Genomic DNA, 14964 nt, shown 5'->3' on the forward strand with positions numbered 1-14964 from the left:
AACCATCACATTTGGACTGCCTACACTCCACTCTTTTGTCTAGTCAAAGGAGAAAGCTGTACATCTCTGAAGGCCTTTGAAAAGTGGCAGCACAGAGGATGGATCTACCAGAAGCCAGAGAGGATAAGATGGGCATTTGGGCTTCAGCTAAACAAAGAAAATCTAAATTTTATTTGAAACTCTCTCAGGTCTAGACTACTGAAACACAGAGCTCATCCAAATTCACAAGTTTAACTTATTTAATTCTGTTAAGAAACGAGTGGGATGTTTTAATCCACAGCATTACAGTGTTTTGATATCTATCACAGATAGTTCTAAAATGGGCTTTGTACTGGAACATTTCATTCTTCCCAACAAGCAGGAAAAGGCTCTAACATGGTACAATCTTTTTTTACACAGATCTGGTCTTGCTACCCCATGCAGCTACAAAACCTGTGTCTTTTGTAGGGTAGATTATACTGATACAAGTCCCCTGAATTTCATGGAGTCCCAAAAGATCGACAATAATTGTCAAGTCCTGAAAACTGGATTTCTGAAATGCTCACAAGTATGTGGATAAATCCACAATATGGATTTATGTACTGATTCAGTACTTGCATCCAGAGTCTCTCATTTCTTATACACACAAAAATATATATTATATGTTTAATGAAGAGATTTTTTTCAAATTACATGTCACCTTTTCAGCAGTGTAACAATTGTGGAAGAGAAGAGTGAAGTGGCTGTATTTTTCTAATATGAATATCTTTGGCTATTTAAAGACTAAGTGTTTAAAAAAGCTTCAGCAGTGTTGGTCATGCTGCATGATAACAAAGATGCCTATTTCAGGGTTTACTTATGTAAACTGTTTACATGTGAAACATTTAAATTTTTTGTATTCCCTTTGATAATATTGCATAAAATTGCATATTGAACTCTGGACTAAGTTGTGCAATCCATCAAATAATTAAATACCTCTTTCCTCACATTACCTAAAAGTTGAAACCACATACGGAAAATGAAAAATCTTCCTGACATTACAAGATATTTTATGCTCTTTTCCAGATGTGAGGCAGATCATGTTATACTGTTTTTCAGATACCATTAGCCTCTCTCCTTCTTAAAAAAATATTTTGTGGTATATATGGTTTCTGATTTCTGTTCCACAAACAGACAGGGAGAGTAATTTCTTAAGGATGTAAAAGGATGCTGATTTCTCCTTCGAGAATGGAAGCACAGCTGTGGAGGGAAGCCTGACCCCAAAAGCCCTACCAGCTGTCATCACAGACTGAAACAGGTGTTTATGGCACTCCCTCCCCAGATCTTTACAATGTACAAGATTGTTTTGTTTATGATATCCATTTCCCGTCCTAAATTATATATATCACCTTTCAACCTCAAGGAACATAAAATAATTCTCAGATTGTGGCCCCATCCAGCAATTTCCTTGTGGGCTTAGCTTGTGAGAAACTCAGCCACCCCAATTTATGCGTGCTGCCCTTCATGAACTGGGTCATCACTGCCATTCCAGCAGCAGTCTAACACCTAAAAGTGACAAAAGGGACAAGTCAGGAATGGGAAATGACAGGAAAACCAGCTGCGCTTCAACACTTCAACTTGTCGCTACTGGTGTTCTGTAGCCAACCCATGGAGCTTGAAACACCCTGGTTTAGAGCAAATTTGGGAAGAAACTTCCAAAGGGGTCCCTCTAGAAAGCAGATTCAAGTGGCCCCTCCCCTAGCTGGTTCAGGAAAATATTTCCTTGGAGAAAAGTGGAAAAAAACTGTTTATTTAACAAACAAAGTATTCGCAAGCATAAAAAAAATGAATAATATTAAACAATAAAACTTCTTGCTGTTTTGAAGCAATGTTAAACTCAGAAAGACCCTGTCGTGGGGCGTAGCTTGGCTCACTCAGTCTCTCCTTTGCAGGAAAATGCCATGTCCCAGCCCCGGTGAGCCACAGGTGTGAGCTCCTGATATTCTTCTGAGTTTTCAGTCCAGAGCAGAGCTGGTCAGTTCCAAGAAAAAGAACAGCCACAGTATGGGGAACTTCTCTGCCTCAGCTAGCTAAAAAATAATTAAAAGCAAAGGAGAGTTCTCTCCTGCTTCCCGTGCTGCAGACAACACAGTCCATGAGCAATAAAGCTGAAGCTCTTATATATGTGCTTTTGAATACATCCACCTCAGACAATCCACTGCTTCTCCTTCTGCCCCCCTTCACTCCCAGATCTAATTTTAAAGGCACAGAGCTTAAAATCCAGCATAAACAGAACAGAACTGGGGATACAAGCATCATAAAGTCACTCCAGGACAATTCCCAAATTACCAAGCTGATGCAAATGACCAGGACCAAAGAGAAGCTTGGCAAAAAGGATCATGAAGCTGTAACAAAGATGAAAGTTGGTGCAGGAGAGGATTTATCTTAGTATAAATAGGGTGGGTAAACTGCTATGGTAAGGAAAAGAGCTGAATAAATAATTTGTTTGAAATAAGCACCAAGTTATGCCTTTCTGGGTTTCCAAAAAAATAGCTGTGGTTAACATTTCTCTTTTTTATTGTTGCATTCAATTTAAATGGAATCCTGCTGCTCAAGGTTCCAGTACACACTAGATGTTACCACCTAAAAGAAGATGGTTTTACACTGTATTTGGCAAGAACCAAACAGAGCATGAGTTTACAAATAAGCAAACCAAACTGTTCTGCAACCTCAAATAAATTTCAGCTTGAGTTTCAGGCAAAGATCGTATTATGCTCTTATGCTGGAGAAAAGCAGAGCCCACGCACAGCAACCTAACACAAAGCAGGAGCCTGAAAGCATCACTGTGCTGTATAAGAACACCTTGAGAGCATTCCAGTTGGCTGAACCAATCTTGAGATTGGCTGAAAATGAAAAAATGACTGTATAAAGTGTACAGCAACAGCAATCAAGAAGTTGCAGTGAGTTCCTAAAGTAACTGGGATCAGTAAGTTCACAGCCAGTGTTCCATAAGCAGTTGATAATTAATTTACTAATTGGAGGGGGGGTGAGGCCAAGTTGCATTGTTTTTTGTTCAGGGTTTTTTTGTTTGTTTCTGGTTGTTTGGGTGGGTGGATTTTTGGGGGGTTAGGGGCTGTGGGTTTTTTTGTTTTGCTTTTTAACCTACACATCAGAGTAGCATGGAGTGATTTAGTCCTTGCTAGGAAGCCTGGATCTCAATCACGCAGGCAGTTTTGAGAAGCTGTACACAATTGCTGGTACAACTCCAATCAAACTGGCTGACATACGCTAGAGTGTGGATTATTTACTTCAGGTGCATTGCTTACTCTGACAAGGACAGAAAATGTTTATCTCTAACAAATAATTGCATGCGTGTCTGTACTTTAAATGCAGACATACAATTATACACAAAAGATGCACATTTCCATTTGTGTGTTTATACAAACAGATAATGCCTGAATATGTGTGCGTACATGTTCATGTATTTTCTTCACAAAAGAAGGGCTTACATTTTTTATACATGAAACACAATTATTTACTTAGAAATATGCCTTTTCTCACCCAGACTGGGTCACGGGAGTACACTTCTGAATATTTCTTATCTCCAGTTGAATGCTTCCCAGGGTTGCCTACAGCTGGCAATGGCAACCCTTTGTGTCTGTGACATTCCTGGTGAGTAAAACGTATCACTTTCTCTGTCCACAAATGAAAACACTGAAGTGTGGAGACCTGTCTAACTTAACACGTAAGAAGGTGTAAGAGGCACTAGTGGCTAGAGGCTGAAATACAACATCGCATACTGACATGGATAATTTGACATTGCAGTGGACTCCCAAGGTCCTATACAAGTCTTTGCATCAAGAATAAATGTTAATTAAAGAGTTTATATTCCAGTCATATCAGAAGATGTAAATCTAGATTAAAGGCTGTCCCAACACAAAGAGACTAGACAAAACATGTAGCAAAGAGTTTTAAGGGAAAGAATATCAGTAAGGAGGAGATACTGCATGATAATATGATCTTAGAACTGCACTTTATCACAAGGAACATTCCTTACACAGGAGCCACATTTATCCAGTACAAGTCTTCTAGGTTTAATTATTTTAATTACTTCAGTTATGAGGAAGATTAAAAACAGTTAGGGGATTTTCAAGCATGACAATTAGGTGTACTTGTTCCCAAAATTTCTGGATCTGCCTTAGAAAATCTCCCATCTTCTCCTTCCTGCTTCTGTGACACTTGTTTGTATTGGGAATTAAATCATTGCCCCCATTATTTTAAGACTTTGCATCATTCACGGTGTCTAAAACTCCATATTTTTGGGGTGATGTGAGAAAATTTCATTTTCTTGGTGTTTCCAAAATCCAAACTAGAACAAAACAACAACGACAAAAAAGAAAAACAATCCAAACCAAACTCTTGAAAACAGTCCCCTGGAGCCCTGCAAATTACAAGCTCCACAATTCTTCTCATCTTTTGTTCACCAACTGTTGCTTCCTTGTCCTAACTATTGTACCTCTCAAAGGGAACTACAAAGCACCCAGCCAGTGGAGATGTACACTGGAGTATCTCTTTATGCCCCACATTGAAGCCAAGAGGGAGACATTAGTCATCTGGAGATTCTGCCCCAATGCCCAAAGGCATGAAATATCTCCAACAAAACACCAACTGAGATATGTCAGTGTGGCACTCGCTTCGCATCTCTCTCTTGATGCCTTTCAAGTTGTTTTCTAAACACTTCTTTTGTTGCTGTTGGCATGAGTGCACTTAATATGGGCATATCGTTAAGTACTGAAAATGCTCACTGTTTTCTGTCCTTTAAAATCTCTTCCAAGTACTTCCCTGTGAGCAATTAAGCTAACTCTATGGGATACATTTGATAACAGATATTCTTTAGTTTGGGTGACAGTTAACAAGCAAGGCTCTAATGAATAATAAAGTACTTTTTAGCGACACACAGTCCCTATTCACCGTGAGTAGGGACTATTTTTGTGCAAGTTCAACAGAAGATTCTAACAATGCAACTCTCTTGTATAACTTGCACAAAATAGGCATTCATCAAGGAGGATTACTCTCCCCAAAATGGGGCTCTCAGCAGCTACGTGCTGTGGGTGGGGATGCACAATTCCAGACAGGGGTGGAGACCAAGGAAAAGGCATGGGTCTAGCAAGAAAATGCATGCTGTGTCAATTCATAAGCACAAAAGAGATGCATTAGGGGAAAAAAAGAAAAAAGGGGAAAAAAAAGAAGAAAATAAGGGAAAACAATAAAATAATGAAAAAAACAAGATGTAAAATCTAAGGCTGCCCCAAGATCTTGTATGAAGAGTAACACATACTGCAAATGACCATGGAAATATTTCAAGGTAACAGTTTGCTAAGAATGAAGTCTCTTAAGTCCAATTCCTCCCTGTAGAGACAAAGGCAGCTCCCAGCTTTCCAGTACCGACCCCCGTTGGTATCTTCTTGTTCTCAAACATGCTCAGACAAACACCACACAATCTGCTGCTCTGACACCCCAGGCTCTCAGTAATGTGTGAGAATAGTCTGTTCACTGATCTCCTTTTTCTCCTTCTGCTCGGTGGAGGTGCCTCCCTCACAACAAAACACTAAGTCATGCATGTATGTATACACATATCCATGCTGTGTCCTCTGCATCCTCCCAAAATATCTTTAGGTTCCCATTTCAAGTATCAAACTTCTGAAATGTTAGCACAGTAAATGTATAATTCCCTGATCATTCCAGTGCTCTTCAATAATCTGCTCTGGTACACTATGAAGGTTTGTTCTTCTTCTTTCATGACATCGTAACACTTTTCATCCTGATATATTTAGACAAAACTAAGCCACAGACTTCCAAATTGTTTTAGCCTTTCCTTATGTCAGACACCCTTTCAGATTAAATACAGCTCAAACACAGAAAAGAAAACCAAAACAAACAGCTCATTCCATCCAAGCTCAGGATACACTGAAAACTGAGAAAGTAAAACCCAACACTAGATATCCCAGACTTTCAGTCACCACATCTTTTTCAAGGCAAACACTGCCTGCTGATGGTGGCAATAGCATTTACTTGCTCTGAGAGAATGAGGAATAAATGCCAGAGGAAACATTTTCTTTCTTTTCTTTGAAAACTCTCTGGCAGTTTTCCTCTACCCCAATACACAGATCTTCCACACACAGAAGTATGTGCTTTTACCCTAACTGGCAGCTGTAGTCTAACTATATTTACTTGTTTATTCTCAGAAGAGAACTCTTACCTCTGAGAACACTTTCTATTTTTAAAGAAGGAGAGAGAATTCCTTTTGGGGGGGGAGGAAGGGGGGAAGGCGAAATTGACCCAAGGGACTAGCAATTTCAATGCCCACTTGAAAGGCTATAAAGGTGTTTTAGAACATCTGAATGTCAGGCCACTAACCAGCATCTCAAAACTTTCAAAGAAACCAAAAAATGACCCCTCTAAGAGTTTAGACCACTATGCACATTTTCCAGCTGATGGTCATGGAATAAAAACATATTTCTAAAACCAGAAAGAAAAGTAAGTTCATTCACTATAGGGTGTACCTATTTCATGGAGTGCAGCTAGGCATAAAACCACATACTTTCAAGGGTGCTATCTATGAAAAAATCTTTTTCAGTAGTAAATAAGCTAAATTATGATGATATATGCTTAACACAGAATGCATTTTAAAAATATTAATTGAATTTGTTTCAGTTAAGGGAAGAATTGGGTATTATTGAAACAACATCCTAGGACAATTCATTTTCTAGCAATCCCTGCTGCCTGACCACAAAAAGCCTCTGGGCAAATTTTGTTTATCATCTTTGTTTCTGGCTGTTCCTTGTTGGTGCAAGGAAAAATTTTAACTGAGCAACTTTTAAAAAACCTCAGTTCAGTTTAGAAGGAAACCATGCTACCTAGAACTGAAGAAGGAATTGGAATGGAGCAAGCCTCAAGTGGCAAGTAAGCTTTAACAAAAGTGTTTCTTCTCTATCTTACCTACTCAAAAAGTGCAACAAAAAAACTCATAGCTCTTCACATAACAATTTATGTGCCAAATTAGTATTTCAGGAAAAATATCAGTAGATTTGTATCAGCATGCATTTGCTACAGTCCTTTTCTATATGTAACAGAATGTTCGTGGATAAAATCTGTGGAAGAATGGAGTTAGTATGGGGCCATTTTTAAGGATGTTTGAAACCTGTGAAGGGTGCTGAAAAGAGCCACAAAAGTGCTTTGAGCGCTGGGGGAAAATGTCCTGTGATGCTAAAGAGCTCATTCTATTTATTTAACAAAAAAAAAAAAAAAGAAAATTGAGGAGTTACTTGATTGCCGCATATAAATAACTTTATGAAGGCGGTATGCAGGGGGAGTAGAGCTTTTAATATAGTAGAGAAAATGCATAGCTGAAAGCTAAACCAAGACCAACTAATACTGGCAATCAGGAAGAGCAGAGACTCGGTGTCGCCACAAACTATCAAGGGAAGTGATGGATCCTCCACTACTTTACACTAGGTTTGGATGCCTTTGGCAGAAACTTGCTTTACCCTAGCAGGATCTATGAACTAACCAGGAAAAAAGCTTCAGTTTCTTCTAATGGTTAATAGGTGTGTCTTCTGAATTGCAAAGCCTTTCAGAAAGCCTTTCATTCTGTGAGTGAAGAGCTCACTGCTCAATGAGCAGTATAAAGTGTTATCTTTTGCTATTATTAGTCTTTTATTTATGCTTCAAGAAAAATTGTCTTCATTTTGAAATATGGAGAAAGCAATATTCTAAAAATCACTGGCCTGGACTTAAGGAAGACAAATATTTGCCTAAACTTCATACAGCAAACTAATGAGGGGAAGAAAAAGTAAACAAAAAATTTAAAAGGAAAATATTTATACTAAAAGCTTGATTCTTTTGGAAAAGTTTTGATTTAAAGAACTTTAACAAACAGTAGGCAGATCATACTATGCATTTTGTTTTCTTATGGTGAATTATTAATAGAAAATCCATATTCTTAAGGAAAAACCTCTTAAAATTTAAGCAGCAGCTTCAAATATCTACTGGTTTTAAAACAATGAAGGAAAGACAGATGACTTCTCCTAGACCATACTCTAACAACCACTCTGCTCTTAAACTGGATCTCTGAGTTACTATTCAAGCAGCTGGGGGTGATATGTCTTTCCTGAAACCCCTTTCAGTCATCCATGGGACAAGCTCACACTGCTCCCCAGAGCCCAGAGCAACTCCTGCCTGCTGGATCTCAGGTTGATGAGAGGGGACCAAAGGTGTAGGTCCCTTCCCCTCTCATGGCTCCTACTCCACGAGCCACCAGTGCCTCTTGGAGGAGATGTAAGCACCAGCAAGGCTTGGAAGGCTTATAGCCTCACTGTCAGCACCAGCGAGGCCTCTGTTCCACACTCCTGTCCCAGATGTAGCCCTGACAATATCTAGACTACTACAGAAACATCCCAAGAAAGTTATGCCAATAGAGTTGGGCACCTTTCAGGTTGCTTTACCAGACCAAGGATACGTACCAGGAGTCCTCCCAGTAGTTACTCTGCAAACATCTGGGTCAAAACACTTTGAGGTGAGGAGAGGAGGAACAACAAAAACAGGAGCAGCGCTGGCTGTGCGCCAGCAGAAGGGGACGTCAGCAGGCTCGGAAGATGGTGGGAAGTTGCCCTCATGCCAGCGGGATTAGAAAGAGCAAGTTCGGGCGGCACCAGGACAGCCAAGCTCTGCCAGCTGTTGGCAGGGTGAGGGGAAAGGTGCCACACATCCCTGGGAGAGACTCTGCCCTCCCACCTCTCTCCTCCGCGGGTCTGGGCTCAGCGGGCAGGCAGGAGAGAGTGCCCAAAAAGAGAGAGAATAGGGCTGTTACATCTTCTGGATAAAGAGGAAAGAAACCCGTCACCTTTAAGGAAATCCGTGTAGAAGTTTAGAGGGAAGGTTGGAAGGGAGCGGATCGAAAAGAAGTATTTCCTCCAAAGGATAGGGACGCAGAAGAATAGGGATAACCTGAAGGGTGGAAGGAAGAAGTAAAGAGGTACAGGGATGCAGGGCAAGAAGGCTGCAGAAGAAACGTGGAGCAGAGAAAGCGCGTTCCGAGAGAGGGACAGAGGGGGAAAGGTGGGCGGACAAAGAGGACCCGGGTCGGCGGTCGAGGGGAAGCAGCAGGGCCTTACCTGCAGGTAGGGCTGGCCCCCCTCCACGCCCCCCACCACGATGTCGGCTGAGGCCATGCCGCCGCTGGCCGAGAGCCCGAAGCCCACGTAGCCGCGGGTGCGCACCTCCAGGCGGAGGGCGAGGGCGCTGCCGCGGCGGCCCCAGCGCAGGCGGTACGCGCCCGCGCCGTCCAGCACCGCGCTGTGCGGGTAGCTCCGCAGTGCCGGACCGGCACCGGCACCGGCACCGGCACCGGCACCGGCACCGGCACCGGCACAGGCACACAGGAGCCCGCCCAGCACCAGCGCCCAGGGGCGCAGCCGCCGCATCCTCTCGCCGCGCACCCGCTGCCGCCTGTGAGTGTCGGCGTGTGCCCGGGCGCGGTGTGCGTGTGCGGGGGACGTGTGTCTGTGTCTGTGTGCCTGTGTGTCTGTGTGCCTGTGTGTCTGTGTGTCTGTGTGTCTGTGCGTGTGTGTGTATGTGTGTGTGGGGAAGGGGGGCCGGGTGCCCCGGTCACCCCGCCCCCGCTGCGGGCGGCACCGCGCCGGCCCCGTCGGGGCAGCGCTCCCTCGGCCGCGCTTTGTTCGCTCCCGCCCCGGCCCGGCGCTGGCGGCCGCCCCCGGGTTCCCCGCGCCGCCCGTCGGGGCCGGACCGGACCGGACCCCGCCGCGCCTGGAGCACCTGCCGTGCGCTCTCCGACATGGTCGGAGCTCGCCCTAGCGACCCCAATTCCTCCTCCTCACCGGGGAAGCGGAGGGAAGGCGGTGGACGGGAGACCTCCTCGGCCCCCCGGCAACTCCATCTCCGGTGGAAGAGTTCCACGGGAGGAAGCCCGGAGGCAAACGAGCGCTTCCCCACTCTCGACCGCCTCCGCACTCGGTGCGAGCGCACGGTGCGGCGAATGGATGGAGCTAAGCAGGAGATCCCCCGTCCGGAGAGTTCTTTTTGCATTACAAATGGAAAACGAGGACCCCTCGAGTGGTTTGCCCTGAGTCGGCTACAAAAGCAAACCTCAAATCCGTACTCGCATCCCTGGACACCCCAGCCGTCCCCGGCGGCGCTCGGCCCGCCCGGCCGTGCGGTCCCGGACACTCCGCAGCGGGAGCTGCCTCCCGTTCCCCTGCTCGCAGCACCACCGCCATGGCGGGGGCGAAAACAACGAGCAGGAAGATGCTCTTGGAGCAATGTTCCCCAGCCCTCTGCAAATCTGGATGGAAACAAAAAATAACACGGCACCCAAAACGAGAAAGTTAGGTCCCACAAGAAGTCACATTGACCCTGGAAGACTCAGAGCTGTATGAAATCGGTTTTAAAAAGAAGTTGTGCTGTTTGAAATGTTTTTTCTTCACGTTTAAATGAAAGAGAAATAGCCTGACACTCAACCAAAATTAATTCAGTAAAAACCAATCAAACTGGCACGTAAAGAAAATTAGTAATGCTTTCGTTTTTTGGCTTTTGCATGACAATATTTCACAAGTGTCACTGGGGTTTCCAGAATACAACCACCACCTGTGATGTGAGGAATATGTCAAAATACAAAATAACTTCTAGAAAAGAAAATGCATGTGAAAGGATAAGAATCAAAAATTACTTTTACCTAAGGCAGCATAAGAAATGAGAGAAAAAATAAAATTAGATACTGGTGAAATTAAAGCAATCTTTAGAGGGAATAGATTAGTGTGACCTTTCTTCCAGTTATAGCAGTAACTTCAAAGGTACAGACTCATATTACTGACAAAACAGAAAGTCCTGAGATGCTGAGTGTTTAGATTCTCTTCTACGAAATTGTTAACACCTGCAAATGTATATGGATTAATTTAAGGAGAAATTGCAAGTGTGTGATAGGCCCGGTCAAAGCCAAAGGTGTGACCTCGGCACCTAGCTGGGGGCACTCAGCCTTTGTAAAACTGTGTGCCAAAAGGAGGGATCCTTAAAACAGTTCCAAAAGTGCACATTTATCTTTTCTGAGGGCAAGGATTATAAAGGAATGAAGAATGTTTCTTAAATTTAGATTTTTTCTTAATTTTCAAAGAAGACTGTGCATTATGTTCTTAGATGACAGAAACTTCCAGATAAAGTTTCAATCACATGGAGATGACAAATTCACTCTTCAAAAGAATGAATTACATTCAAGTACATGCTAATACAAAATTGCTGCCTTTAAAGCACAATGGCGTTCACTGAAGTCCAGGTACTGCTTCCCAGAGCATGCATTGTATAACCATTTGTACAAAAGAGTGCAAAACACTCACTTTGAACTACTCCAGCACGTCTCAGTTTGCTAAGGGTGGTGCTGATGACATTTTAGGAGCCTGTACACAACATGGGATGTTGTAGTGCAGGGAGGGATGATGGACTATCCCACACAGCATGCTGTGCTGTGCTGCGCAGCAGACAGAAATAGGGTTTCCCAACTAGCCTGGATGCAGATGCCATGAGGGAAGCAAAGCTGGAGATAGGTGTGCACTGTAGAGGCTGTCAGGAACAGCTGCACACCCCCCATATGACAACCTGTCCCCCGCATGTCCAAATCCCTGCTCCTCTCACAGCAAACAGGCACAGAAAGAAAACTCCCAACGCACACAAACTTGTGGTTTGCTGGGATCTTCCCAGTCATTCAGCCAAAAGCCAAAGCAGCAGGACCATTTAGTACCTTGGACATCCTGCAGTACCTCAGGCAAGACAAGCCAGAGTTTTGTAATAGTGGGTCTGATAGAAGTGGTAACAGTCATGGAAAACAGCTGTGCTATTTCTGGTGAGCTGCAGTGGCCGTGGAGGGTGGACAGTTCCACCCAGCCCAGCATGGGAGTCCTGTGCCAGCAGAGCCAGTGGCCAGGGCATCCCAATTCCATGGCTCTGGAGCTAGTAACAGATTGCTCCTGAGCTTTACTTTGCCTATGAGGAGAAAACAGGCATTTTGGAGGCTGAGAGTTGGAATGGAAACAATACTTGAATTCTTGAAATCTCCTATGGGACCAAATTATTTTGTCTGTGCAGAGCTCAAATCTGCTGCTTCTCTGCAGCTCTGAAATCTGTATATCCCAAATCCTTGTGACTTTCTACCAAAACGTGGGGGTGATGTTGTCCTGTCTTCCAGCAATATACCACACTCAGCAGCACTGCTCACCCCATCATGATGCCAATGTTCAGACTAGTAGAAGTGCAGGAATAGCAGCCCTATTTCTTTGCAATTTTCAGCAAATATTTTTCCATTAAAATAAATCATCCAAACACTTTTACAGAGCTGTACACTTGATCTACAAATACTGTGAAAAAAACAACATTTTTCAACTTGCTGCTATTTATAATCCCAAGAACAATACTCATGTAATAAAACTTTCCTAGTAGAAGAGGCACTTTGTGGACAGAGCTACACTATTCCCAAAACTCACAGTAAGAGACTTTGACAACTTCGCCAGAACTTTTTTGCATCTTTAGGTGACCAAACATATGAAGAAAATGCAGTCTAAATAAGTCTAAATCTGGTCTTGGCCTATAAGTAAAGCTGCTGGCAGGAACACAGGGAAATTCTCTCTGAACTGAGAGAATTTCACTACTTCTCTTCTGGAGGATGGCAGTCACTTAACCAAGACTGGAGAAAATCAGCAAGTGTTTTCTTTTTATAAATATCAGCTTGTCCATTGCTCCCTCACACCATTGCATTGCATGGTTCACATACTGAAGTACCGATTAAAAATCCGTAGTCGTGGAATGGTCTATGTTAAAGATTGGCTAGTTCCAACTCCCCTGCCATTGACAGGGACAAGCTGCTCAAAGCCCCATCCAGCATGGCCTGGAACACTGTCACAGATGGGGCATCCACAGCTTCTCTGGGAAAGCTGTTCCAGTGCCTCACCACCCTCACAGGGAAGAATTTTTTCCTAATACTTAATCTAAACCTACTCTTTCAGATTGAAGCCATTCTCCCATGTCCTGTCACTATGTATCCTTGTAAGAGGTCTCTCTTCTTCTTCCTTGTCGGCTCCCTTGAGGTACTGGATAGCCAAAATTAGGTTATCCCTAAGATGTCTCTTATTCAGGTTGAACAATCCCAATTCTCTCAGCTTTTTTCTCATAGGAGAAGTTCTCCCTGCCTTGAATAAACTTGGTGACCTGCTCTGGATTGGCTTGAACAGGTTGATGTGCTTTCTGTGCTGGGACCCCAGAGCCAGATGCAGCACCGCAGGTGAGGTCTTACCTGGGAGGAGCAGAGGGTCAGAATCCCCTCCCTTGCCCTACTGGCCACAATGCTTTTGAGACAGCCCAGGATACAACTGGATTTCTGGATTGCTAGTGCACATTGCTGGGTCATCCACCAACACCCTAAATCCTTCTTGGCAAGGCAGCTCTCAGACTGTTCATCCCCCAAACTGTGTTGATGCCTGGTGCTGCCTCAAGCCAGATACAGCATCCTGCACTTGGAATTGTTATACCACATGAGATTCCCTTGAGCCCACTTAAACTTGCCCAGATCCCTCTGGATGGCATCCTGTTTTTCAAGTGTGTGCTTCTCTACTGTTCCTTAAGGAGTCAATTAATTATGAAAATTTGGCCTGATCATGGGTAGTGACCTGGTTTATCCCTGCTGGTGTATTCTGGCATTGAGGTGCTCTTGCTAGAGAGCAGCCCAGCAGGAGCTGTGTGTCCTGTCCATTTGCAGGCAGCAGGATTTCTCAGAGGCATAAAAGTGCTTGGTTTCAGCCTACTTCTAGTATACCCTGTACTCCATGGCATGCTTTGAGTTAGTTGCCTGCTAGCTTTTCTCTTATGCAATTTAGCTTCCATGCAGGAAATTCACGAATATTGAACATTGATTTTATACTAATAATTAATGCAAAGTCTTATATAATTTTTTTGTAAAGTAGATAGCCAGTAGATACACCATCTTTCTCATAGAGGGCAACAAGAATTCTGCTCTCACCTGTGAAATGTAAATTAATCACCTTTTATTCACCCTTTAAATGTAATGATTTTTGTCATTGGAATGACCTCCATGAATCCAGCTTTTGACATCAATGCAATGCAAAAGGGTTAGAGAAGCATCTTGCAGATCCAGCTGGAAGTTTTTTACAGTGGGGTAATGCCTATGCAGAATAAAACTAGCTTAGCTGGCAGTCCAGTTTGTCTTCAATGTGGATAGGGAACTGAGAGCAGGAAAGGTTTTAGGTTGAACTGGATGTTGTCTTTGGAATGATGAGCCAGCAGGATGGGTTCCTAGGGAACACTGCTGCCAGCACAGGTAGAAGGAGCTCAAAAACTTTTCTGTCTTGATCCAAGTCCATTGCTTCAAGAAGAGCAAGGTGGACACATTCCACCCATGCTTCTGTAAGCATCAAAAATTTCCTTGGGCACACATGGTAACCTGGCTGCTCTTAAACATGTTTTAAAGTAAATATCTTAAAGGAAAAAACCTTCAAATTCTATATTTTTGTCTTAACCTCCTTAACCAAGGTGAGAGGACAAAACACTGCGTATTTTATTAAGGTAGATTAAAGATCAGCTGGGGAGAATAGCAATATAGCCATGCAAAAGCAGCAGAAGTTGAGTATTGGTTTTTAAAGCTTTATTCTACTTTTTCTTCCCCCACTCCATTTCCCAAATACTTGAAAATTATTTTCACATTTCACAGGGGAAAATGTCTACAATTTAAGTGATCACTGCAAACAGACTAACTGTATGAAGGTCTGTAGAAATTTTTAATCCTCATTCTATGCATTTCTTTGTCCTTGATTTGAATTTTTCTTTTCTTTTACAGGAAGTAATAGAGAAGAAGACATGGTTGGTTTTGCTTTCAGATTGGAGATGCAAAGTCTTCTTATGAAGTAACACACATTAATTACCAGAGCTGGAAGC

At 43.2% G+C, this 14964-nt stretch overlaps 1 protein-coding gene across 1 annotated transcript in view; it reads right to left on the reverse strand.

The window, feature by feature from the left end:
• MOXD1 (monooxygenase DBH like 1) overlaps positions 1 to 9440 on the reverse strand; it is a 48940-nt gene extending 39500 nt beyond the window's left edge. The window contains exon 1 of the mRNA XM_062488817.1: positions 9132 to 9440. Within this exon, the coding sequence (XP_062344801.1) occupies positions 9132 to 9440 (309 nt within the window). The remainder of the gene's footprint in view (positions 1 to 9131) is intronic.
• Between the last annotated feature and the right edge of the window lie 5524 nt (positions 9441 to 14964).

This window comes from Cinclus cinclus, chromosome 3, assembly GCF_963662255.1.
Source record: "Cinclus cinclus chromosome 3, bCinCin1.1, whole genome shotgun sequence".
Lineage (NCBI taxonomy): Eukaryota > Metazoa > Chordata > Aves > Passeriformes > Cinclidae > Cinclus > Cinclus cinclus.